We start from the raw sequence: 27003 nt of genomic DNA, 5'->3' as shown, positions 1-27003 counted from the left end.
CCTCCAAGCCCCTCTCACCATCACGGGGGCCGCTGAGTCCACCTTCCATGCAGCGGCCACCCCCATCCTGGCCCCCCCAGGCACACCAGCCACAATGGGGGCGGCGCAGGCATAGGGCACACTGGGTCACCTGAGCACAGCCCAGGGAGCAGCTCTCAGGTCCCCGAAGCAGCCGCCCACAGCCTCCAGCCATACATCGCAGGGGCAGGTAGGAGGGACTCAGACACTGTACAAGGGAGGGGAATTGGGGGTTGGGGAAGAGAGAGGCAGAGAAAGAGGATTTTGGATATCTTCCCAGACTGCACACTCTTCTCCAAGGCCTCACCCCTCCCTGGCCATAGCTAGGTGGACCAAAGTGAACACTGGTTGGGGGCATCATATTCTCCCTCTCAATCATCTGCAACTAGACATCAAGACTGGAAGTGGGCTGGGGAGGTTCTTGAAACTGGGAGATCATGTAGACTTGGGCCAGAGGGAGTGTTTGGATGAGCAAATGATGAGCAAATGAAAAGAACATGAAGAGGCAGGAAAAGAGCAGCTGCAGAAAGATGAGAACCATGTACCCGAGACCCCAGGCTCATTGCCAGTCCCTTGTGAGGCCTCGCTGCACCTTCCACCCTGGGACCCAAAAGACACCACTGCACTGGCATCATCAGTTCCGTTCACCTACCTAACTAAGGGACCTTCTGTTTCTTACAACTAAAGAAGGCAATGATCCCAGATGGAGACAGAACAGAGTATCAGGAGTGAGGATGCAAACCACAGTCACTTGGAAAAAAATGTAGACCTGGCTGCTGGGGCAAAAAGCTTCTCCCACCCCAAACCAGGAAGCTCAGGAATCCTGGGTTGGGGGCCAGGCAGCAACTTAAAGCCATCATTTATCATGTTTTAAGATCCAGACGACATGTATAATGATGTTCGGCCTCTTGGGAATTTGTGTTTAAGAGCATTTTATTTACTGTTTGGGCCTTAAGTGAAGTATAAGAGGAAAGAGATTAATTTGGTCTGGCTGCCTGAGAGCACTTAGGAAAAGCAAAGCAACCATGTAATCTTGAAATAGAAAACCCTGATTGCTGTGGCCGGAGCTCTGAGCCCACTGAAGGTTAGGGCCTGTGACCAGCTGAGCCTTGCTGAAAAGCCAGAGGCAAATTCTCTGCCAGGCTGGGCTTCCAGACCTAAATTTAGTGCACCCATTGGCAGATGGTAGGCCAATGTGGGAGGAGAACCCCGAGTTCTCGGTCCTGTACAGCACTTTTTGCTATGACTTCCCTAGTGGCCAAGTTTGATGATGCCCAACACCATAAAGTACATTTCCTGTGTTCCTGGAAAAGGTGTATGAACATAAGTTCCAAGAGCAAGATCTGTTTGCAGAGGGTTTTTTTGTTTGGGGTTGGTTTTTTTTTTTTTTTTTTTTTTTTTTTTGCAGCTGGCCAATACAGGGATCCGAACCCATGACCCTGGAGTTACAAGGCTGCACTTTAACCAACTGAGCTAACTGGCCAGCCCTAGCTTGTCTGTTGACATACCCCACAGCCTAGTCAAGTGCCCAACACAAGGAAGGTGCTCAATAATATGTCTGTTGAAGGGAGGGAAGGAAAGAGGAAGTGAGCAAGGATGGGAGGAAGAAGGAAGGTCAGGGAAGAGAGCTCTCTGTTGCCTGCCCCAGGCTCTGAAGACAAAGCCATTAAAAAGAACAATGTCAGATGGTTAAAATCTGGCAGCCCTTGAGCCAAATCATAACAGGTCTGTCCTGCACGCCTCTTATGTTTGACCTGTGCAGTATTGTTAAAAAATATGAGTCAACACTTTAGCTGCCTGGGAGCAGCACATGCCAACAGGCTCTTTGGTGTTGCCCTACTGTCCCTGGAGTCCCCATGAAGACAAATAATGGAAATCTCAATAATGTCTGGAAAGGACTTATATTGCTAAAAGGACCCCAGAGACAGAGGCCTCTCTGCTTGTTACAGACTGACACCATAAGGGGTCTCTGCCCTTTGGCCACACAGAAAACCCCCATGGAAAACCTCCACAGCAACCTTCTTGGTGTATCTCAGACACTGGAGATTGGGAATCCTTCTAGTGGGTGGAACTTGGGATGGCCAGGTTGTCCCTACCACAGCTCATTACAATAAAAACAATAAAAATAAATATATTGAGTGCTTACTGAATGACAGACACTGCTCCATGCTCTAAATAAATTCTCCCATTTAACTGGTACAACATCCCTACAGAATGGGGCCTATTTTTTTTTTTTTTTTTTTTAAAGATGACCGGAAAGGGAATCTTAACCCTTGACTTGGTGTTGTCAGCACCAGGCTCTCCCAAGTGAGCTAACCAGCCATCCCTACATAGGGATCCGAACCCGTGGCCTTGGTGTTATCAGCACCACACTCTCCCAAGTGAGCCACAGGCCGGCCCATGGAATGGGGTCTATTGATGATTCTCATTTGATCAAATACTCACTGATGCTGGGAAAGCCACTTGCCCAAGGTCAAACAGCTGGGAACTGGTGAGGCTGGATCTGAACCCAGGCCCGGCTGACCATGGAGCCTAAGCTTTTGATCACGAGGGAAAACACCTCTGGGGAGTGAGCTAACATGCTACTCCAAGGCGAGGCTTCTAGCTCTAGATGCGAATGCTGTGAAATTCTTGGTCCTCCACGCAGGAAGTATTATCGTTTCTTTCATTAGTCCACCTTTCAAAATGGAAGTTCTAATAACAAATGTCCCATTTTCCCTGCACTGTCGTCTCCTGGGTGTGCAGGTGGTAGCTGGACCCATCATTTAGTTCATGGGTCATGGGATTATGAGTATTCATGCCTCCAATGGGTCTTGAACAACTGAGGTATGAATAAGGAGTGGACATCAATGGAAATGAGACTCAGAACTCCAGCCCAGTGACACTGCTTCTGGATGTGACAGCAGGAGGTGAATAGGTCCTGTCTCCCACTGGGGTGGGGTGGGGGGAAAATGCCTTTGTGTCTGCTGCCACAATAGCTAAATCATGCTAGGTGGAGGTATCTTTGGAATGGGCTTTCTGGAAACAAGAGAACCTGTGCTGGACAGTTAAGGGACAAACTATCATGGACACACAAGGTAACTGCCCAGACCACACCCACCTTCCTAAATAGTATCTCCACCCCACAGCCACAGATGAGGCCTGAGTCTGACCTGCCACACCTGAACTGTGTGTTCTTACCCCACCCTAGCCACATCCTATTGGACCAAGGCTGGACACCCAAATAATAAGCAGAGTGAAGTCTTTCCCTGAGAATGTGAGCTAAATGACTGCTATAGGTTGAATGTGTCCCCCCAAAATTCATGTATTGGAAGCTTGATCCCCATTGTAACAGTGTTAAGAAGGTGGGTAATCCAATTACAGTATTTGAAAAGTGGAGCCTTTAAGAAGTGATTGGATCATGAGGACTGTGCTCTCATGAATGGATTAATCCACTTATGGAGTAATGGGCTAATGGTTTAATGGGTTATCACAAAGTAATTCTGATGGTTTTATAAGGAGAGCAAGTGAGCAGTTAACCCTCTTGCTCATGCCATTCTCGCCAGGTGATACCCTGCGTTGCGACAGGACCCTATAGAGAGTTCCCACCCAGAAGGCGGCCAGATGCATCCCCTAGACTTTAGACCTCCCAGCCTCCAAAACTATAAGAAATAAACTTTTTGGGGGGAGGCATCTGGCTGATACAGGAAACCAAATCTTTGACCTTGGTTTTAGAACACTTTGCTCTAACTAACTGAGCTAACTGGCTAGCCCAAACCTCTTTTCTTTTTACATTACCAAATTTCAAGTATTCTGTTACAAGCAACAAAAAACAGACTAAAACATCAACAAACACGGAGATGTCTATGTGGTATCTGGAATTAGAAAGGTATATAGACTGAAGGGCAAGGCTCCCATCTGAGGCCATGTGTGTTGATGATCAAGACAAGAGAAACGGGAAGATGGAGATGTGCAGAGAATAGCTGAGATTACAGGCCATATAACCCAAGAGTGACAGAGCAGCAGCACTTCCTGTTCTCAGATTCCATTAAATACCCCCAATTCCTTATAATAAAATAGTTTGAATGGTGTCTATTTCCTACAAGCAAAAGTTTCAAAAGCAGAGAGGAAAAGAGATACAGGAGGGAAGCAGAAAAGGTTTGGGAGGTTGAGAGGAGACAGTATTAAGAGTCACAGAAAGAGCCTGCCCAGTTAGCTCAGTTGGTTAGAACACTGCCTTGTAATACCAGATCAAGGGTTCAATCCCTGTATGGGCCAGCTGCCCAAAACAAGAGACACAGAAAGGATGGGGCAGGGAGACCATGAATGAGATGGAGAGACACAGGGACTGGAGAGTCAGGAAGGTGGCACAAAATATGGCCAGAAGACACAGCAGGAAGACTCACAGGGCCAGGAGAGAAGAAAGAGATAATGGGAGGAGACAGAAAGCAGGATTGTGGAGCTAGAGCTAGGGACATGGAGGAAGGAGGAGGACAGAGGAAGAAGAAAGGTCAGTGCTGGGGCAGAGAGGGGAGACTTTGAAAGGCTCTTGCCCTTGCCCGGCCTCAGCTGGGTACAGTACCTGTTGGAGGCTGCTGCTCCAGACACAGTGCTGCCAGCCCCCATCTGCACCTTTAGAGTCCAGGCAGGAGGTGCAGTTGGATAGGAGGTGACAGGGGGTGGGGCAGGGCAGTGGGGGCGATGATTCCACCGGCATTGGGGACACATTGAGCAGAGAGTGGCTGAAGCAGGTCCAATCATAGGTGGGCTGCACTGAGAGGATGCGGCGGGTCTCCCCTGAGGTTGTGGGCACAGGTATTAGTACCCAGTCCAAGCCCACAGCCCCCTCCTCTCTTAGATCCAGGAGTCCAGGCCCTCATAGTCCCCTTGCAGGGCCCCAGCCCGACCCTCACCCGTTCTCTTGAACTGCCGCGTCCACATGCACTTGCCCTCCCGTGTGCACTGCTCGCAGTCAGCGGCCCCACACGCGGCCTCCGAGCAGTTCCCGGCCCAGAAGACCTCTCGCTGGTTGATCCGACAGTCATTCTCCGAGGTGCAGGACCCGTTGCGCCCAATGCAGGCACCCTCAGGGCAGTTAGTACACCACTTACAGCGGGGGGCAGAAGCCTGGCAGGGGAAGAAGGGCTCAGTGGGGTCCCCAGCACCCCTCCTGACCCACCTCTTCCCACCCAATCACAGCTGAAGGGTTCAGTAGCTCCTGAGACCCTGGGGCAGGACTCTGACCAGAGTGGAGACCAAGACCTTCCTACCCCTGCACTCAAGCTATTTACCTCTCCATCTCCAGGCTGCAAGGTCCGGGGATGGCGGGCTAGGCACTCACTGCAGGTCCGGAGACGCCGACATTCCTCTGGGGAGCGAGGCATGGGGGAGCAGGGGGTGCCTCCACAGCCCAGCCTGGAGGGCACGAGGCCTGTCTCACTCACACCCAGCCAGGCCCCACCCTTCCACCTCATGGACATTGTCTAACAGGTCCCCCACACCTTGCCCCAAGCTGGACTCTGCACAAGCCTCCCAAACCTAGTCCTCCCCCACCCACACTTGGCCACGGAAGGTCCTACATCTACCTGCAACTTGTGCCAGAGGACACTGGACAATCTCCCATGTCCTCCTGCCCCTCCAGCCACCTCTCTCTGCCTCCCCACCCCGGCAGCCCTTTGCCCAGTTCGGGGCTCTCCTCTCAGCCCAGACTCCGCCCCAGTCTTCACGTGCAGTCTCCCCTCACCACTCCATCCCTCATAACAGTTCCAGGCATCTTTCTGTCCAGGCCTGCCCTTGTCCTTTCCTACTCAAACCTTATATGGCTCCCCATCACCCACAGTGGAGGTCTGCCCCCCTTACACAAAATCCTTGGAAGCTCAAATATTTCAGAATTTTCCAGATTTTAGAAAAGTAGTGGGTGTACCCATTGTTACACAACATGCCCAGTGGGGTATGGGGGAGTACCCCATAATCAAACGCATTAATATTCCTGTAATAAATATCATGACACACTTCATGGGACAAATAAAGCCCATTAATAGCTTCACATCAGTTCAGGATGATCAAGCAGCCCAACAAGTCTGTGGTAAACCTAGGAAAGCACTTTCAGCCTCCAAAGATATTTGGGTTTCTGAACTACAGATGAGGGGTCTATGGAGCTGTAAGGAGCCCAGTGCCTCCGCTAGGCACTGGAAGCCCTTTCTGAGCCAACCTCACCCACCTTTTCAATTTCATTTTCCCCAAAAACAGATCATCTCTCAAATGTGCCAGGCACAGCCCAGCCCAACTTCTGAGCCTTTGCTAACCTAAACTCTACCAGTCATTTATGGCTCAGTTCAAACCCAGATCTTCCAGGAAGCATTCTTACATGAGATCCCAGCCCCCAAGCAGGGGTCCCTAGTCAGAGCTCACCCAGGCCACCCCTGCCTCTGATGATTTACCCACTTCCATGTGAGCCAGTATCCCAAAAAAGACAGTACACTCCTGAGGCCTCCCTCCCAGCCTGGCCTAGCCCAGAAGTCCCCTTGGAGGGTGAGCATCAGTACCACCTGCTGTCAGTCACCATGGTTACCTGTGGGCCTGGTCCCCCGACAAGCAGGCCCCATGGCACCAGGTGCAGGCCCCAGACTGGTTACAAACTTCAGGTGAGGGCAGCAGGCGGCACGGGTCAGAGGGCAGGGTCAGTGCCAGCAGGCGGCCCAGGGCCACTCCCCCAAAGCCCCCAGAGATGTACAGGCGGCTCCCCACTGCCGCCACAGCATGGGCAACAGACTCCTCCATCGGGGGCCCCACAGAGGCCGGGCCTGAGAAAAGATGGGGTGTTGAGAGAGGTAGAGAGCAGGAGACTCAGGGAAGAGATCCACACAAAGGTGCCAGTCAGAGAGGGACACCAAGAGAGAAGAAAAAGACAAAGTCAAAGGAGGGCAGAGATAGACACAGAAAGGCAGATGGCAGATATATAAGGACAGGACAGGGCAAGAGAACAGACATAGAAAGCAGGGCAAAAGAAAGGGAGAGAAAGACCCCCCTCCCCCCCAAAAAGAAACAGAAAGTGGAACGGGAACAGAGAGAAATGTTTTGGAGCCAGGTAGAGGTGGTAGTTGCCCAAAATTGTGAAGGCACTAAATGCCACTGAATCAATCATTTAAAAATGGTTAATTTCACTTTGAAAATTAGTTCACACACAATTTAGCAAATAATTTAGAATTTCAAGAAAATACCTATTCATGAAAAAAAATATGGCATTTAAATGTAGGCAAGTATCAGCCACCAAATAAATAAATAAATGTAGGAGAGTAAAGTGATCTGGAAATATTAAATGAAGAATTATATAAAATTACAATATTTAAACAATAAAACCTGTTGCTAAAAAATCTTCTAAAATTATAAATAAATAAAAATATAGAAATGGTTCATTCTATGTTATGTGAATTTCACTTCAACTTTTAAAAATCCTCAAAAAAATAAAAATAAAGAGACACAGAGTTGTGGGAAAGATAAATTAAAAGAAAAGGGAATTAGAAACAAAGGATCTGAGAGAGAAGCAAAAACAAAAGGAGACAGGCAAGGTCAAGGGTTTGGATCCCCAGCCAGCTGCCAAAAAAAACAAAAACAAAAAAAGAACAGGAAACAGGCCCAGAAACACACACACAGTCAGTCACTTACAATGTTAAGTGAAATAAAAAGGCAAGACTTAAGCCCATTTCTAACCTATGAACATTAAAGACTGGAAGGAAACACCCCCATCATATAATGGCTGTCTCTAGATGACAGGATTATGAGTGTTTTTTCCCTATTTTACAAATTATGTACAATGACTATTATTATTTTTAAAACCAGAATAAAAAATAAACTTTTCTATGAAAAAAAGAAAGGAAGGAGGGCACCTCCGTGGTGATAGATAATATGGAGGAGATAGGAGCTTTGCTAGTGGGTCTAAAGGGGCCTGAGTGACTCCTAATGAGTGGGATGTCAGGGACGGGGCTCCTCCTGGATGTCCCAGGGGAAGAATCATGGGGACTTACGGGTGAGATCAGGCAGTAGCCAGGCATTGCAGTTGACCTGGTAGAGCAGAATGTCGCTGCTGAACTCGTCGGGGTCTGAGCGCCCCCCAAGGACCACCATGGTGTCCCCAAGTAGGGCTGAGGCATGGAAAAGTCGGGGGCGGGGCTGTTGGGGAGACCCATGGCAGGGATGGCCTGTCAGAGCCAAGTCCTCTGCTCTGCATGCCCTCCCATCCCACCTGCCACCCCTGAACTGCCCTACCTGCCCACCCAATCCTAACCTCCCTCAAATCTCACCTCCTTCCTCCAGGAACCCCCCCCCTCCAACCTTACCCCATATGCCTGAGAGCAGCCCACAGAGCCTCCCCCTTTCCCCTGAGCCCCCAGAACCCCCACAACCCATGCTGTTCCCCATGAACTTGGCCTAGACCTCTTGAGATGAACCAAACACATTCCTCATGTTATCTCACCAGCTGGGATGGGGGTATCCTAGGGGTAAGGCTCCCTGCGGTCTCTTGCTTCTGCCTCCCCCCAACCAAGAGGGGCTTGGAAATATGTATGTGAACTGAAAATGCAATTGTCTCTAACCAGCATGGAGGAGGTTTACTGTTCTACGTATTATCTCCTTGGAGTTGTAAGGCAGGAAGCACAAGGAGCCTCAGTCCTACTTTCTATAGGTGGGGAGGCCCACGAAAGGGAAGGGGCCTGGGAGGGTCACACCAAGAGTCAGGGCAGTGCTGGGGAAGAACCCATGCCTCTAACCTCCTGGGCTAGGATTTTTTTCCTCCAAATCAGAGATGGAAGAAGGGGAGACTTGGTGGTGTCATAGTTCACTGTAGGGGACTGGAAAGGAGGGGAAGCAGGAATCCAGGATCAAGACAGTCCCAGAAGCACTGAGAAATGGGGTACCTCCCTCCTGTCCCCATGTCCGTCTGGACCCTTTTTCCTGACCTTTGCCCCCTGAGAAGGGGCCAGCAGGCTCCAGGTGCGGTCAGGACAGTGCAGGGAGTAGAGTTCAGGGGACGGGGCTGCCAGTTCCACATGGAAGCGGAAGCCCCCAAACACATAGAGGGAGTCGGTGGCCTCATGGTAGACCGCAGAATGACCATAGAGACCTGGTGAGGGGGACAGAGTGACCACAGACTGGGGCAAAGGCTGACAACCAGCAATGACCCCCCGCCCCCACTGACCTCCTTGGCTCCCCTTCTCAGTGAGCACCCCACTACCCTGCCAGGCCCTGAGGCCAGAGACCTAGGAGTCCTTCTCAACTCCTCCCCCTCCCTTTGGTTCTAAAGGACAATCATTAGAGACTCCAGGAAAGAGAAGAGAGTAATCAACTATTGGGAAGTTATGACAGGCTCATAGGAGGAAAACAGGTTGAGTGGTGGGGGAGACAGTAATCAGAGTGTAGAAAAGAAAGAGAAATGAGAACCTCTGAGAGGCAGTGATCTCAGACCCAGGGGAGGGGGACAGTGACCACATTGGGCAGGAGGTGGGCAGTTTATCATGGAGTCTGGAAGGGGTAAATAAGAGAAACTGAACATCTCAAGAGATGGTAGCCTGAGAATCTGAGTGAGGGCTGGGGGAAAACATGGAGATAAGGTATGGTAGGCAGTAACCATAGAGTGTGGGGGTGAATAGATAGTTACACACAGCCCTGGACAGCCAGAAGGTCAGAGGGTTTTGTGCCCTGCCAGTTCCCAGTCCCACCTGTTGGGGGTGTCCCACTCTGGGCTCCAGACATCCAGATGCCGGTCGCCAGCTGGTACTCAAGTAGCTGCTGGTTGAAGCCATTTTCAGGGGAGTAACCACCCACCAGGAGCAGAGACAGACCTCGGCGGGCAGTAAGGGTATGACCAGCAACTGCTGGCAACTCCATGGTCTGAGGGGCCTGAGGGATAGAGGACCAAGGTCACTGACAGGGCAGAGGTCAGGGGTCACCTTGCAGAGAGAAATGTGACTCAGCTCCCCAACATCCCCTGTGAACTGCTGTGGAGGTAGTAAGCTCTCGGGGGTTGGTGAGATCCCAGGCCTTCGGACCAGCCAGGGTCCTCGCAGGTGTGCAGTAGGCCTCTTGACACTTATGCCTGCTCAATGTCCAGTTCAGGTCTGAGCAGTCTGGTATGTCTTTGGGAAGCCCTTGCTCCTCTGCTCTCACTCTGTGGCTGGTGGGGATGTGTCCCAGCCTGGCCAACCAGAGCATCACGCTCCCTTGGCCAGGGATTGGCTCGAGACTACAATGTGACCCAGGATGGCCACTAAAATTCAATTCTGGGACTTCTGCTAGAACCCTGGAAGGACACTGTTTCCCCTGGTTGTGAAGCTTGCAGGAGCCACTATGGCTGTCTTTGCCAGAGCTCAGGTTGGGGGCTGGAGAGAGAATGGGGTGAGGAGAGATACCTTCTCCTGCCGCCACTGCAGGGTGGTGAGGTTGAGGACCCAGAAGTCTCGGGTGACACCCCCTGCTGTCAGCCCCCCAAGCAGGTACATGGCACCACGGCCAGCAGGCACATAGGCAGCCGCGTGGAAGGAGCGGGGTGATGGGCCTTGGCCCCCATCCTCGGCTCCCGCTAGCATCTGTGTCCATCGCCGCTCACTCACTGAGTACCTGGGGGCAAGGCACAAATAAAGCAGCCTATACAGTCATTCCAGCAACTTAAAGGTGACCATTGCTGACAGGTGTCCCAGCAACCCCTGGGGTGACCCTCCTATACCATAGGATGATCTTCATATGGTAGTCATCTTACCATTCCCAGGGGTAGCATCATCCAAATAAGTACCCCAGTCCCCAGGTGTCCACAGGTAAGCCTCCTGTGACAAGTGTCCCAGCATCCTTTGGGGTGTCCCTCATCTTAGATGTTTTTCTGCACTCCCCTGAGGTGACTCTTGGGGGACAGACATCTCAGCATCCCCTGAGCTGACCTTCTCTAATTCAGGCATCCCACCTTCCTAGGGCAGTCCTCACCTGTATAGGTTTCCCAGCAGCCCTTGGGGCAAGCCCAGGCCCCCAAACATCCACAAGGTGGCATCAGGTCCCTCCACCATGGTGTGCCCCAGGCGGTGCAAGAAGCGGCTAGCAGTGTCCTGGAGGTGGCGTGGCGGGGGAGGGGTTAGGGGTCAGACTAACATCAAGACAAAATGTCAGGCTTGGGTGCAGGGTCTGAGGGGTGGTCCCAGAAGTGGAGGTGGAGGTGGGAGAATGATTCAGGAAGTGGACTGTGTGGCAAGTCCCTGGAGAGTGGGTCCCCACAACTCACAGCTGAGAGACGACTGTCCATGAGGGTCTCCCAGACCAGCTGCCCACCATCCAGCTTTGTGGCACAGTCGGGGCCACCAAAGCCCTCAGCACAGATGCACACACCCAGGCTCTGGAGACAGCATAAGGAAGATCAGGGGAGCCCCAATCACCACCCCTGTCCCACCCAGCTTTCCCTGTCCCACCTGTACCTGGTTACAAGTCCCTGCCCCAGTGTGGGCGTTACAGTTCTCAGGACACAGAGCCATGCGGCAGTGTGGGCCAGCCCAGCCCTGGGGACATCGGCAGAGTCCAGCACCTGCAGTCCTGTCCTGTGGCACACATTCCTGGGGGACAGGACAGCTCCCAGGGCCACCTGACCCACAGCGGGCCGAGCCCACGGAGGCATTGAAGCCCCAGGATGAGGAGCCGTTGGCCTCCCAATGCAGCACAAGTAGCCCTGTAGGGGAGAGAGGCTGGAGGCTTGTGGCAAAGGCACAGTCTAGGTGCTGCTCCACTCCCAGGTGTTGAGAGAACCGTGTGATTGGGCAGGGAAGTGAGGCACCCCAATAATCAATAATCACCCCATGATTAACTGTTCTGCACACATCTCCCTGTCTCTAACATTCACATGTTGCTTGCCACTTCCTGGGCTGCCATCCACACCAGCATCCATCTCACCACTGGTCTTCCTGGCTGCCCTATACTCTGCCTTCACTGCAGCCCAAGTGATCCTTAAAAACATGAATCTGACCCTATCACCAGCAAGCTCCAAACCTTCCATGGCTCCCCACTGCTCTTACATAAGACTGAGTTTCCTTACAAAGGAAATTAGTGGTTTCAAGGGGGTGGTGGGTGGAGGGCAGGGGGCAGAAATTAATCACATATATAAAACATGCCTCAAAAAGTTGTATTTAAAACAAAAGCAAGTCCCCTCTGGGGCCCACAGGGCCCTATAGACCCTATGACCTCATGGTCCGACCTCTCCCCACCCCCTGCTGGCCTGGCCCGCTCCTGCTTTCAGGGCCTTGGCTTCTGCTACTCTGCCTGGAGGACCGCCTTTACACACCTTTGGGCCACAAGTCAAATTTCACTTCTGCAAAAACCCTTCCCCCACTCCCCAGGTGAGGCCAGTGCTTTCTCCGGGCCCTTAGCAAAGGTGTAACTACTCTGAGCACACTTTGTTCCATGTGGGATGCCCCTGCTCCCATCCCCCGTGAGTCCATGAAGGCAGCACTTGTGTCCCTGGTTCACTGCTATATCCCCAGTTTCCAGCTCAAGCCTGCTCACTGTAGGTATGCAGTAAACATTTGCTGAGCCATGGAAATCACCTCAGTTCTAGGACTTCAGTGAAGCGCCTGGGGGTTCAGGCCATCTCTGGAAAGCCAATTACAACTCCACCCCTTTGTCTCCCAGCCTGGGAGCCACTTTGATTTACATTGCAAAGAAAAGCATTTCCAAACTCAGGCCCTTTAACTGCCATGGGTAACAAATTCTTTCCAACACACTAAGCAGGGCTGCTCAACCTCTCAGCACTGCTGATATTTGGGGCATAGCAGTATCTCTGGCCTCCACCCACTAGATGCCAGTAGCACCCCTAATCGCAACACTCAAAATGTCTCCACATTGCTAAATGTCCCCTGAGGGGCAAAAAGTACCCCTGGTTTAGAATCACTAAGCTAAGGAGATACTCAGGAAGCCTCACACCAGCCACATTCTATGTACCCCAAAGACATGTCCTACTCAGCCTTTATCCCCAGAGAGCCAGCCAGCCAGCATAATCCTTTCTATTTTCCTTTCAACTGAAGAAACAGACAATCAAGGTCTAGAGATGGTGAGGGACTGCCTTACCCAGCAAGTCAGTGGCAGAGTCGGGCTCGAACCCAGGTCCTGAGCCCATCCCAGGTGGCAAATGCAGGGGCAAGGGATACATAGCTCAAGACAAAGAAGTCCCACTCTCCCCAGCCCCCATACCAGACAGGGCCTGCACAGTGAGGGGCCTGTCCCGCCGCTGGCCGCAGAAGGCAGCTATGAGGCTACGGTCTGACTGGACGACACCAGTGTCCAGGAAGCGTGGGAATCCATCAAAAGCCAGGACGTAGCTCAGCTGGAGGGGTGCAGAGCCAAGGATTAGGGGACGATGAAGATGAGAATGAGGGACGCTTGGGGCCTGGGGTAGGAGGGGTTAAAGATAAGAGGGCACTCTGAGATTGGGAAATGGGCCATTTGAATATCCAGGGCAAACTGGCAAACTGTGGCATAGAAGCCACCACTCTCCTGTGTTCAAAGCAGACATGGCTAATCCATCAGGCATTCTCACATTGACCTTTTTCTCAATACACAGCTCCTGGCAGCCACTGCCAGCAGATCAGAGTTGGCACATAAGGTGTAACAATTTACCATCCCTGGTCTGGGTGGGGAAAGGGAGTTTAAAGATCCAGAGAATGGCAGGTGGGAGTTCAGGAAATAGAAAGTGATCCGGGAAATGGGAGGGTCTGTGGGCTTAGGAACAAAGGGCTGGAGGAGTCTAAAGAATAGTTTGGGGTTTGAAAGATTAAAAAAACAGTGACACAGGGTCAGGGTCTGTCTGAGGATACAGATTGGGTGGGGGAATATGTTTCTGGTTCACAGGCCTGAACTCTAGTCCCCTCAGTGCTCACCGTACAGGGGGTGCTGCTGTCAGGGGAGAAGGTGAGTGTGAGTGGGGGACAGAGGGTCCCTGGGGCACAGGGCTGCAGCACCTCAGTGGCCGAGACAACCCACACACAATAGGACAGGCTGGGCCCAGCTCTTGCTGCTCCACCACCTGGAGGCAGCAGCCCCGCAACTCGGCGTGAGCCCAGTGCCACTGAGGACACGTTGGTGAGGAGGGCACGACCCCCACACTCCCGGAAGCAGGAGCCACCAGCCCTGGGGAGATGGAGAAGAGCCAGCATTAGACCAGTCCTGCCCAACCCCACCATGTCCCTAAGCCTACCCTACCCAACCTTGGCTGGCCCCCTGGCTCACCGGGGATCCCCATAGTAGCCTGGAGAGCAAAGCTGACAGTGGGCACCTTCAGTGTGGTCCTGGCAGAAGCAGAGTCCGCTGAGGTTGTCACAGTGGCCACGGCGTGGGTCCCCATGCCCGTTGCACTGGCAGGGCCGGCAGCCGCCCGAGCCTGTGGCGTTGCCAAAGCTGCCTGGCCGGCACCGTTCACAGTGCTCCCCCCACGTCCAGTCTGTGGAGGTCCCATCAGGTTGGATGCAGAGTCAGGAGCAAGTGTGGGAAGGGGCCCAGACCACCTGGTTCAGCCAATCCCTGATCCCACCCAGCTGCTTCAAAGGAGAGAAACCAAGGCCCAGATTGCAGGGAAACAACAAGTTCCAGGAGGGGAACTGAGATCCAGCCAGAGAGATGGGTGGCACTGAAACCCGTCTGGGTCAGGAGCACGGAATGGGGCAGGTGGAACCAGAACTAGCAAGAGCAGACTGAAGCCCACTCAGAGAAGAGGAAGCTGAGCCCCGAGAAGGGAGGAGGCCTCTTGAAGCCAGTCCGAGGGCTTGGAACAAGGGCCGCTCACCCTGGCACTCATCGCAGAAGCCAGGACCCAGCTTTCGGCAGTGGCTGTGGAAGTTGCAGTCACAGTCCCTGGAGCAGCGGGGAGCGGGAGGTCCCGGGGCAGGCGTGGGAGGAGGCAGGTCAGATGTCCAGCCCAGGTCACACACACAGGTGAAGTCTGGGGGGCCGCTGCACATACCATGGCCACAGTCCTCCAGGCACCTGAGGAACCGTGGCAGGGGTGGAGAAAGGGCTGGGCAGGGCTAGAGGCACCAAAGCACTCCCAGTAACTCCACCTACCACAACACCATCACAAGCCATAGCCTGTTTCTATGGCCCTAGGCTATTTGTGGGACTCTGTCTCCAAAGTAATGCTACCACACACGATAATGCTTGTCTCTATAGCAACCACATATCACCACTGTGAAAATCCCCTTTCAACTGGGTCCTCCTCCATTTCCATGGCAATGCTGAAAACTGTGGTCCACAGACTATGGGTGACCCATTTCCACAGTAACTAGGGTTACACTGGGGACACAGTCACTCTAATGAGGGCCTAGTCTGCAAAGCCCAGGCTAACTGGGGATGCTGGTTGCATGAGAGGGAGCCCAGCACCACAATGGCTTCCTCCATCTCCTCCCCAGCACTGGGGTGACATCACCATGGCAACCCATGCCTCACTCACGTGCGGTTGCAGTGTGTGATGCCATCGCCCTGGTAGCCTCGCTGGCAGTGACACTCATAACTGAGGGGTGTGTTCAGGCAAGATGCCCGGGGGTGGCACCGTGCCAGGCCCAGGCGACACTCATCCACGTCTGGACAGCGGGCATATGCCCAGTGGGCAGGGAGGGCCACAGGCAGCCCCAGGCCCTCCCCTACCCACAGGGAGCAGTTACCCCCATCCAGGGGCCCTGAGAAGTCCCCCTGTAGGCACCTGGGAGATGGGAGATAGAAGAAGGGAGACCATGTAGAATCAGGAGACAGAGACAGAGAAACAGGGACAGGGAGAGGAGGCCAATCAGAGGGACAGAAATGGAAATATGAATATGGACAGAGAGACAGAGAAATCAAGCGAAGTCGCAGACAAAGAAAGATTTTAAAAGACAGAAGAGAGAGAGGGATACAGTGAGAGGAAGAGAGAAGAGGAGACAGAAACAGAAAGACAAGGAGAAAGAAAACAGAGAAGGAAAGATGAGAAAACAAGTCACAGAGACAGGGAGAGAATGGAGGGGAAAAGAGAAAAATGGAGACAAAAGGAGAAAGGGAGAAAAACAGAGAAAGATGATGGTAAGGACAAGGAAAGGCAGCCATAGCAGGGGGACAGGGCAAAGCGGCGGAGAAAAAAATAGGCCGTTAGAATTAAAGAGAACGGAAAGGTGCCCCGCCCGCCCACCTGGGCCCTGCTCACCGCCCGAGTGTGGGGTTGTCCTCATTGCCACACCAGCCGCACTCATGGCTCTGCAGACACTCATGGCAGGTCAGGAAGCCATCGCAGCTCCGGCACTGGGGCTCCGAGTGCACGCTACAGGGTGACAGGTGTAGGGGGCTCAGAACCTGGGCCCCTCTGCTGATCCAGAAGTCCCCGCGGCCTCGCCTCCAGGACCACACCTGTCATCCCAGCCACGGCAGCCTCCATGTGGGTACCGGGCCAAGTAAGCAGCAAACAGGAAGCAGGTGTGGGTGGACTGACACCAGGCGCACTGGCTGGAGTTGGCCAGGCAGTCTTCACAGGTCAGCCGCCTGCAGTGGGGAGGGGACAGGGTCACTCCATGGCCCAGCCCTCATCCCCACACATGCCCACCCAATCACTCCCTGGGCCCAGCTGGGCTCACTGGCTGCACAGTGGGGGACACTCCTCCGGGCTCTTCAGGGCACCCCGACCCCGGCCACGCCGGCTGCATGCTGCATCCCCTTTGCGGCTGGTACTCTGATGCCACTCACAGAAGGGGTCCTGTGGGGTGGACAAGAGGTCAGAACCCAGCTTAGCCCACCTACTCCCTAAGGCTCCCAGGGCCCATCCCATCACCTGCTCCACAAGCACTTGTCTCCACCACCTGCCCCACCCCACAGGCCACCCCTCTAAGCCCACCTCCCTCCCCAGCTGCCTGCCTCTCTGGACCTTCCCCTTCAACCACAGATATCTGAGGTTCTGCCTGCTCAGCACCCACCCCCTTCTTTGGGAAATAGCACCCCTTCTGTGTGGTCTGGGTGGGGCTGATTCAATCCCTGGGATCCAGAGGCAAGCAAGGGGCCATACTCTCCTCTCCGATCTCAGTGATTGGCCCAAGAGCCTGTACAAGGCCCAACCAGAGCCAATGAAACAGGATTCTGGGACTCCTGTTGAACTACAAGGGAGGGGTGGAATGGAAGGAGAAAAAGGCTCTTTCCACTTTGGACTGATTTGGGGGATGAAAGACTGCAGCCCTTGTGGCTCCCTTCCCACTCACAAGGGCTGAACCTTCCCAGGGAACAAGAGGATGCAGAAGGGAGAGGGATGCCTGACAACATCATTTGAACTGCTGGAGCTAGCAGGCCTGAAGACCCACTCCTGGACTCTGGCTGCCCAAGCCAATAAATCCCCCTCTGTTGAAGAGAGTTGGTCATGTTTTCTGGCCCCTGCAACAGAGAATCTCCCGACTCCCAGGTGCCTATCTCTCTACCCCATCTCCTCCACTCCCCGCCTGGCTCTTGCCTGCAGATCAAGGACAACAGCCCTAACTGTCTTCCCCTGTGCACCACCAGGGGCCCCTCAGCTGCCCATGCCAGCCCTACGGGGCCTTTCCCAGTTGTCTGCTCTGGCTGCCTCCATCTTGAGACCTCCCCTATGTGGCCTGGCAGGCACCTGGGTGCAGGCGTGGCAGTCACGATGCTCCTCACAGAGTGGGCAGAGTGCAGGCACCAGCACTAGCAGGGACCCACTGGCCCTGTCATCCCCACAGTCGGCTCCACCCTGGCGCAGGTGGCAGGTGGCACTGGTCAGGCACCAGCCACAGCCCTGGTCTGCCAAGCAGCCCAGGCAGGAGGAATACGAGGCGCAGGCCGATGAGCGGTAGGGCTCCAGGAAGAAGAAGGAGATCTCCTGGGGGAGGGGTGGCGTCACATGAGGGCCAGGGGCCCACGCTCCAAGTCAAGGGTCAGGAGTTACAGTTTGGGGTAGAGGTCAGAGTTTGGGGCTAACAACTGAAGCTAAGGGTTTGGAGACCAGATTGAGAACTCAGGCACGTAGAAAGGGTTTAGGAAATCAGCAGACAAAAGGGAATCAGGATCTGAGGGAATCTAGAGATTAGAGTTGGAAGTATGGAGCGCAGAGGTCAGGGACAGTGGGGTTAGGAAAGCAGGAGTCAGAAGATGTGGATCGGGGACGAAATATGGTATCAGATTGCACACAGTGAATGTACGCAAATATATCGTACTCCACAAATATATACAATTATCATGGGTCAGTTAAGAAAAATAAATTAAAAGAGAGAAAAAAAAAAAGAGATAGAGGGTAGAATAGTGGTTACTAGAGGCAGGGGAAGTGGGGAAGGGGTGCTGTGGAAATGTTAGTAGACTGTTACACAGTTACAAAGGTACAGTTAGCTAGGAAGAATAAGTTCTGGTACTCTAGGGTGACAATAGCTAATAACATTGCATTGTATATTTCAAGATAGCCAGAAAAGAGGATCGTGAATGTTATAACCACAAAGAAATGATAAATGTTTAGGTGACAGAAATGTTAACTATTCTGATTGGGTCATTATACAATATACGCATGTATTGAAACAACAAACTGTACCTCCATAAACATGTACAATGAAAAAAGAAAAAGAAATATTGGATCAGGTTAGGGTCTGGGATCAGAAGTTGGGGGTCTAGAGGGTTCAAGGTGAGGTCCAAAGTTCAGAGGCCAATAGTCAAAGAGTCAGGTCAAGATTTTGGGAGTTAGAGTTTGTGACCTGGGATTCAGAAAGCCCAGGGGTCTGAGGCCTGGGCCTGGGTACTCACACTGCCACCTGGCACACCAGTCCGATCCCACAGCAGAGTGAGCTCACTGTGGCCAGGGCCTGCTGAGCCATTGAGCTGGCCTCGGATCTCCACTGCGTACTTGTGGCCCCGTCCAGGCAGCGGGAAGAGGCGAGCAGACCCCGGGCGCTGTAGCCGCCTCGTCTCCTTCTCTTGCTGGGCCACCCAGTGCCCTACCTCCTCCTGGGGTAGGGGTGAGTGACAGACAGGGGCCTCACAACTTTTCACAGACCCCTGAAACCTCCAAGAGCCCCAAACCCACCTATCACCCCCACCTCCTCCTGCGAAGAAAGAAGAGAGCCCTCAGAGCTCCTTAGACCCCCAGAATCTCCAAGGTACCCCCAAAGCCCCCAGTGACCCACCTGCTCCTTAGGGGGGCTTGACTTGGTAACTGAGACCTTCCCCAACTTCTTCCAAATTCCCCCCAAATTCTGTTCACTTGAAAAGTCCAAGGGGCTGGCCCATGGCTCACTTGGGAGAGTGTGGTGCTGATAACACCTAGGCCACGGGTTCAATCCCTATATAGGGATGGCCGGTTGGCTCACTTGGGAAAGCGTGGTGCTGACAACACCAAGTCAAGGGTTAAGATCCCCTTACCAGTCATCTTTTTTAAAATTTAAAAAAAAAAAAAAAAAAAAAAAGAAGGCCGGCCCGTGGCTCACTCGGTAGAGTGCGGTGCTGATAACACCAAGGCCACGGGTTCGGATCCTATATAGGGATGGCCGGTTTGCTCACTGGCTGAGCGTGGTGCTGACAACACCAAGCCAAGGGTTGAGATCCCCTTACCGGTCATCTTTTAAAAAAAATAAAAAATAAAAATAAAAATAAAAATAAAAAAGTCCAGCACCCTCCTTCCCCAACTAAGGATATACCACACGCCTCTGATTTCTCCCCCCTCCTCCTCCAGAACCTTCAAATCACCACAGATGCCCCATACCACACCTCCAGCCCCCTGAATGTCCCAGGTGCCCTCACCATGTTCTCTGTGTCAGGGCCACGGGCCATCCGGGCCAGGACATGTAGGCGCTGGGCCCGGGCCCACACAGCCACGTCCTCAGCCCCTGGCCCACCTGGCCCTCCTGGCAGCAGTGGGTGGATGAAGCCACGGTAGACCAGGGACACATCTGTCTCTGGGCTGGGTGTCAGGGTGATGGTCGTACTGCGGACAATCGAGACCTGTGCCAGCCAGGGATGGGGTGTATATGTGAGTCCCTGTCTGGACTGCCCCCAAACCCCCACACTCCCAGGCCACATCAGAGCCATAAAAGATCACTCAACCCAATCTCCTTTCCCATTTTACCGAATGAGAGACTGAGGCCTGGGGACAGGGGTTAGGCGGTTTGTCAAAGATCACTCTGAGAAAAGACTCAGGACTAAAATTTAGACAATAGCTGACAGGGTCCAAGAACCCACATTGACCCCTGGCCCCTGCTCATCTCCATCTAGCATGAAAACTCCAGAATGGACCTTTAACTATCTTCTTCCCCACCTTCCCACCTAAGCCCTTCAAGGCCCACATCCAACATTCAAACTGATGGGCTTAGCACATGATTTATTGCTAATATGTGAGAGAATATTTAAATAAACCACAGCACTATGGCATTAGAATATAAATGGAATATTATACAGCTGTAAAAGAAAAAACAAAAATGAGGGTGTTTCCTAAGATCTGTTATGGGAAGATTAACAGAATGTGTTAAGAAAAAAGGAAATGGTAGTATAGTTTGGATAGTATATTGTTTCTTGTGCAAGAAAGAAAAATAATAAAATGTCACAATTACTTGTATTTGAACAGATAGATTCTGGAAGGACATAAAAGAAACCCAAATAGATCTTCTGGGGAGTTAGGGTGGTCTTGAGTTGGGGGGATGCTGCAGCTAGATAGATCTGGAACACTGAAGTGGTGGGGAGTGGAGTAGATAAGAGAGACTTTTCACTCAACAACTTGTTATATCATTGTCACTTTTGAACCATGTGAATATATTACCTATTTTAAAAATCAGGAAGGTACCACTGTGGAAAACAGTTTGGTATTTCCTCAACAAGTTAAATATAAAATTACCATATGGCCCAGCAATTCCGTTCCTAAGTATATACCCACAAGAATTGAAAACAGGTGTCGAAACAAAAACTTGTAAATGAGTGTTCATAGCAGTACTATTCACAATAACCAAAAGGTGTAAACAACTTAAATGTCTATTCTTGGCTGAGGAATGGATCAACAAAATGTGGTACACCTATATGATGGAATATTACTGAGTCATAAAAAGGAATAGATAAAGTTCCTTTTGGAATAAAGTTACAACATGGATGAGCCTTGAGACATTATGCTAAGAGAAAGAAGCCAAATACAAAATAACTCCATTTACACGAAATGTCCAGAGTTAGGAAATCCAGAGACAGAAACAGATTAGTGGTTGTGAGGGGCTGGGGGGAGACAGAAAGTGAATAATTAATGAGACCAGGGTTTCTTTTTGGGGTGATGAAAACGTTCTATAACTAGATAGTGGTGATGACTGCACAATACTGTAAAAGTGCTAAATACCACTAATGGTAAATTTTATTTGTATTTTACCACAATAAAAAATTTTTTAAGCCCATAAGAAAAATCAGATCCTTGAATATATAGACTTTTGAAATAAACACAAGTGTGATAAAGATCCATTCAAAAAAACAAACCCTAGGACCACGACCATCAACACTCCACCCTAGACCCCATCTCCTGACTCCCCACCTTGTCAGGCTGGGAGGCATTGGGTGGCTGCTGGAAGGTGAGCAGGTGCAGACCAGGCAGGAAGCTCTGGGTGACACAGGCCTCCAGGGAAGTGACAAAGACAGGCACAGGCCCCCACCAGCCCACAGTGCCTGAGATCTGCTCCCCTCGGCAGCGGGCCTGTTCTGAGAGAGGACAAGGGGGTGGGGGACTGGGGGTCAGCGTGGAGTGCTCTGCCACCCCCTCTCCCACTGCCACTGGACACTCACCAGGCCGAGGGAGGCAGCTCTCATTGTGCACACACCAGCCCAGGGCGCCAGGCCCCCGGGGAGGGGCTATGGGGCTGCTAAAGGCCAGGCATGCCTGGCAGTCACCCAGGAGTCGGCCCAGGCCCAGGCAGCTGGCAGCTGGACACTGCAAGGAGGGGAAGGGACAAGGTTCACTGTCCACTGGAGCTCAAGGGATCTGGGAAGAGCTGTGGATACAGGAGTCTTGGGGTGGAAGGGGCGAGGAAATTGGAGAATGGGGAATTGAAGGCAGGGTTGGAATGTGTGAGATTAAGAGGACAGGTGCTGGGGGATCTAAGGACAGGGGTAAAGGTTCAGGGGTCAGCAAGCCAGCGTCAGGCATGAGAACCTTAGGTGTGACAACAAGTCTCCCAACTGGGGAAAGTCCTTGTCCACTTGGTTTAGGTAGAGAGAGACACTGAGGCAGGTCTCTATGCAAGGGGACAGAGGGTCCGGGGCAGTCACTCACAGCCCCTGAGGACATTCCAGGAGGGGGTGCAGCTTGGCAGGCCCCCTGACACCAACTGCATTCAGGGTCTCGGGAGCAGACGCTGTGGTCTGTGTACATGGAGCAATAGTCCAAGTGGTACTGCAGGGAGATGGGAGACGAAGGAGGAGGCTACACCAACCTCGGGCTGCCTCACAAGTCCTCACTCACTCTGATTATCCCAGGGGACCCGTATTGCTCAGCACCTTGAGGACTCCCATCCATTTCTCCCCCAGACCCTCTATCTCCTCTTCCCTCAGCCCTAGGGAACTCATTTCCTTCTCACATGGCCCTAGAGATTTCCATTCCCTTTCCCAGGGACCCCCTCCCAACTTTCTCCCTCACCTGCGGGAACCATGCTTCCTCCTCCCCCAGCCACCCTCTCCCTATTGCCCCAGTGCTCACGTCTGGGGCAGGTGCCTGGAACACAAAGGGGGGCACCTTGTAGGCCATCAAGTCTCCACGGGGCTGACCGCTGTATCCCCCAGCCACTAACAGGACACTGCCACCAAGCACAGCTGCCACATGTGAATACCGACCACTGGGAGGTGCTGCTCGGCCTAGAAGAATACAGACCCCCCAAAACATTAGAACCCTATTACCCTAACACCATCTTCATGGCTCCCCTTCCAAGGGGGCTACCCCAGATTCTCCTGTGCTTCATCCCAGCCTTGCAATTGCTGCTTCAACCCCACCTGCCAAGGAAACCCTCCCAATCTTTCTGAGCTCCCACACCTCTGCCCATATCATCTTACAGACAGAGCATCATCTTTGGGGTCAGAAAGACTTGGATTCAAACCCTCAGTCTACCACTTATTTGGGTCCAAATCACGGATCAACTACTGACCAGCTTTGTGGCCTCGGACAGAAGACTCAATTTCTCTGAGTATTGGTTCCTCCTGCATAAATAAAATCACTATCCTGCCCTCAAGGATCTGGGAGGACTGGAGAATAGGCTGCCTAGGTTTCACCTGCTTTTGTCTGTATAGCACCAACCTGTCCTCTGGTGACAGCCCTTGATTTTCCTCTGGAAAACCACCCTCTCCCACTCTACGAGACTTAAGTCAAGCTGTCCCTGCCTCTGGCAGAAGCAGAATCTTTTTTTTTTTTTGTAAAAGATGACCGGTAAGGGGATCTCAACCCTTGGCTTGGTGTTGTCAGCACCACGCTCAGCCAGTGAGCAAATCGGCCATCCCTATATAGGATCCGAACCCGTGGCCTTGGTGTTATCAGCACCGCACTCTCCCGAGTGAGTCATGGGCCGGCCTGAGAAGCAGAATCTTATCCCAGGCCTATCAGTCTTAGCAACTAGCTCAGGGATGGGTATAGGACCTAATTCCTACAATTCTTTGGAAAAAGGAATTCTCTTCTCCATGGGCATTTCAAGGAGATAGGATATAATTCAAGAGTTGCTGGTGACCATCTACAAAAGGCCAACCTGCTAGAGAGTGAAGTGAACCCAGCTGAGACCTAGAGAGAGAAATGGCTGATGGCATCATGTCAGCACCTGGATCCAGCCCAGCCTGAAGCTAGAACCTGTAGTTTTCACTCAAGTGAGCCAAGAAACTCTCATTTCTACTTAAGCCAATTGGGTTGGTTTTCTGTCACTTATGGCCAAGAATCCTGACTGGCAGGTAATAGTGAATAATGACTCACCCACCCTCTTACTGATGCACACGCTCTATAAGCACATGAGACTTGGCAGGGAATCACAAACTGCAAAGGATGAAGAGGCCTCCAGTAACCTCACACTCTGGCCTGCTCAGTGAAGGGGCTTAAACAAAGGACAGGGATAGGAAAAGGACAGCCAGAACAGGGGCCTCAAATGCCAGGCCCAGACTTTATACCTTATGGTCACAAATGTTAATGTTCCTGCCTTATGCCTGTCTTCTGTACTCTCTCTTCTTTTTAGGTGGGGAGGAGAGAATACATGGGCCTCTGGGAAGTCCACAGCCCCCTAAAATGATATGCCCAGTTTGTGCATACAAGTGTCTTCTGAAGAGAGGGTCTGTGGCCTTCTTCCCATTCTCAAAGCAGTTTCTGCTCTAATGCATTTGAAAGGTTTCTCTACACCCCTCGCTGGTGAGCCCTCTGGCCCTGTGGCAGGACCTTCACTGCTATTATAGAGACAACGTGTCAAATCCTTTGCTGGGTTCTTTATGTTTCATGCAGCATCTCAATGACTCTCACAATAGCCCAGTGGAATAAGTATTATAATCTGCATTTTACAGATGAGGAAATGGAGGCACAGGGAGATTAAGTGAGGGTTTTTGTACAGATAGTTGTTTGGGGCCAGCCATTCTGCTTCTACCACTTGGCCACTGTGACTTTGAAAAAGTCGCTGCTTCTTAGGCAGTTCTCTGGGGCAGCTGGAAACTGGCAAAGCCTGGATTGGAACCTACATCTGATACTGTTGGAACTGCCTCCCATCTTAATGGTAACAATGCCCTAGTCCTGTCTGCAGCCCAGGCTTGCAGACTGGCCTGTCTGAAGCCCGCTCTAACAGGGTGTCTGGCTCACCCTGACAAGGACTGAGGTGGCCTGGGCCCAGATTCACTGTAGGGGGAGATGGGACCCCCAGGAGTCCCTCAGGGAAAGAGGGGCCACTCACCTTCAGGGGTCCCTGGGGGGGCTAGCTCGGCCCCCGATACCCATTGATGGCACCCAAGATGGTAGAAGAAGATACCGTCTTCATAGCATTTTTCTTCCTGGTAATGGGTGTGCACGTTGCCCCCTGGGAAAGGAGGAAAGGGGCACAGCTGGCAAGCCTGGGGGAGGTGGGGATACCTATGCATGGAACCTCAACTCAGGGTTGGCTTAGGCCCCTGGCAGGTGAGCAGGCAGGAGGGATCAGGGAGTTTCCTCACCATAGACCACCATGTAGTTGCCCAGGATGTTAGCTGTGTGGAAGGCTCGCTCCCGTGGGCCTTGAAGCCCATCCCGGCCCTTCAGGGTTGTCCACATGCATCGATCCACATGGAAGAGCTCAGTGGAGTTCACCCGCACAGAGAACCTACAGAGGGAAGGGGAGAGCAGGAACTCAGGACACAAAAGGCATCTCTCCCTCCTCTGGGCTCTGTTTGTGATCATCCAAGGTTGAGACTAGCCATGACTGGATCTGTGTCCCCTCCGAACTATAAGTTCCCCCTGGGCAGGACCTGGGTCTGACTCATCCCTGGGTTACCTGCTTAATCCGGAAAGGGCTGGATAGTAAGCAGGGGTTTATTGAATGAATGGATGGGTTAGAGTGTGTGGGCAGATTGACCAAGAGATTGGTTAAAAGATCAGAGAATGGGACTGGCTGGTTAGCTCAGTTGGTTAGAGCACAGCCTTATAACACCAATATCACGGGTTTGGATCCCCGTACCAGCCAGCCGACAAAAATAAATAAAATAAAAGTGTTCCAAACAAAAGATCAGAAAATGTGTGAGTAGGTGAGTGACTGAATGAATAAATGAATAAGTGAGCGAATGAAGAAAGAAGTGACTGAATGACTACAGGAGTCTGTTAGTAAGCAAAGACCTCCAAGGGCCCAGGGCATTGGGCCAGGTCCAGCCCTGAGGGGCAGGGGTTGTGAGGCAGGTCACTCACCGGGCAGTAGACGGCCGGTGTCCACCATGAACCAGCAAAGCTCGGGAGGGGGCATGGAATACCATGGAGTGGCCAGTGGCAGCAGGGGGCCGCCCACCTGCTGGAATAACCTGCTCCCAATAGCCCCCACTGGGGCTATCAAGACGGAAACGGAAGAGGCCAGAAGAGAAGAGGTCGTGCTGGGTGCGGCCACCAGACACATAGAGCCAGACATCGTCCACTAGGGCAGCCGCGTGACCTGCTAGGCCTGGGGGTCCCAAGGAACTAGAGGCAGATGGTGCCAGGAGCTCCCAATGGCCCCCGCCCAGTGGGCTAAAAGCCCACACATCATTGGTAAGTGAACCATCAGCCAACTCACCACCCATCAGCACCAGGGAGCCAGCCCAGGCCACGGCCACATGGGAGTGACGGGCGGCCTGTGAGGAAGAGACAAAGAGACAGAGATGGAGAGGGAAACAGATGGTGACACACAGAGAGGGCCAGAGCCAGACACAGAGTGATGCAGAGACAGAGAAAGATGGAGAGAAGGTGAAAGAGACAAGGAGAAAGACAGAGATATGCAGAGAGAGAAGACACAGACACAGAAAGACAGACATGCCAATAAAAACAAGGTAAAATAGAGAAACACAAAAGAGAGGGAGGAAGCAAGGAGGCAGAAATAGAGGAAGAAATGACAGAGAAAAGCACAGAGAAACAGACCCAGAGAGACAGAGACAAAGAGAGCAGAAGACCGAAAGTCAGACAAAAACAGTGACATGGACCAAGAGAGAGACAGAATACAAACAGAAAAAAGATGCAGAAAGAGAAAGAAAAAAATAAAATCAGAGCAAAAAAAGGCAGAAACAAGGAGAAATAGGTTCCTATATCAAGCTCAGAAATGAAGGGAAAAATATGGGGTGATGGCGGTAAATCTGGGAGGCCCTGTCTGGGTCTGAGTGGACAGGCTCCTCCAGCCAGGGCAGAGGAAGGGTCCATACCGGGGCAGGACTCAGGTCCCAGCACTCCCAAGTGTTGGTGGAGAAGTTGTACAGGACAAGGTCACCCAGGGCATTGTTGAGGTCCTGGCCTGTGGAGGGGTGGAGGTCTCAAGCCCTGGCCACAGGTTGCCAGGACTCCAGACCTCAGACGCTCATCCCATCTGCTCA

General features: G+C 52.4%; 1 protein-coding gene across 1 annotated transcript in view; it reads right to left on the bottom strand.

Annotated features, from left to right (window-relative positions):
- MEGF8 (multiple EGF like domains 8) overlaps positions 1-27003 on the bottom strand; it is a 42601-nt gene that overhangs the window by 7920 nt on the left and 7678 nt on the right. The window contains exons 5-35 of the mRNA XM_063109409.1: positions 26836-26924; positions 25859-26274; positions 25135-25280; positions 24879-25001; positions 22673-22827; positions 22250-22369; positions 21763-21907; positions 21515-21678; positions 19756-19956; positions 18763-18963; positions 17618-17854; positions 16608-16726; positions 16384-16515; positions 16184-16297; positions 15461-15709; positions 14798-14997; positions 14245-14455; positions 13896-14145; positions 13210-13342; positions 11448-11695; positions 11258-11368; positions 10966-11084; positions 10401-10608; positions 9711-9891; positions 8952-9115; positions 8022-8166; positions 6569-6800; positions 5289-5412; positions 4911-5124; positions 4580-4794; positions 19-226 (exon numbers count right to left, since the gene is read on the bottom strand). Of these exons, the coding sequence (XP_062965479.1) occupies positions 19-226; positions 4580-4794; positions 4911-5124; positions 5289-5412; positions 6569-6800; positions 8022-8166; positions 8952-9115; positions 9711-9891; positions 10401-10608; positions 10966-11084; positions 11258-11368; positions 11448-11695; positions 13210-13342; positions 13896-14145; positions 14245-14455; positions 14798-14997; positions 15461-15709; positions 16184-16297; positions 16384-16515; positions 16608-16726; positions 17618-17854; positions 18763-18963; positions 19756-19956; positions 21515-21678; positions 21763-21907; positions 22250-22369; positions 22673-22827; positions 24879-25001; positions 25135-25280; positions 25859-26274; positions 26836-26924 (5574 nt within the window). The remainder of the gene's footprint in view (positions 1-18; positions 227-4579; positions 4795-4910; positions 5125-5288; positions 5413-6568; positions 6801-8021; positions 8167-8951; positions 9116-9710; positions 9892-10400; positions 10609-10965; positions 11085-11257; positions 11369-11447; positions 11696-13209; positions 13343-13895; positions 14146-14244; positions 14456-14797; positions 14998-15460; positions 15710-16183; positions 16298-16383; positions 16516-16607; positions 16727-17617; positions 17855-18762; positions 18964-19755; positions 19957-21514; positions 21679-21762; positions 21908-22249; positions 22370-22672; positions 22828-24878; positions 25002-25134; positions 25281-25858; positions 26275-26835; positions 26925-27003) is intronic.

This window comes from Cynocephalus volans, chromosome 10 (assembly GCF_027409185.1).
Source record: "Cynocephalus volans isolate mCynVol1 chromosome 10, mCynVol1.pri, whole genome shotgun sequence".
NCBI lineage: Eukaryota > Metazoa > Chordata > Mammalia > Dermoptera > Cynocephalidae > Cynocephalus > Cynocephalus volans.
This window is presented reverse-complemented; position numbering and strand designations above follow the sequence as displayed.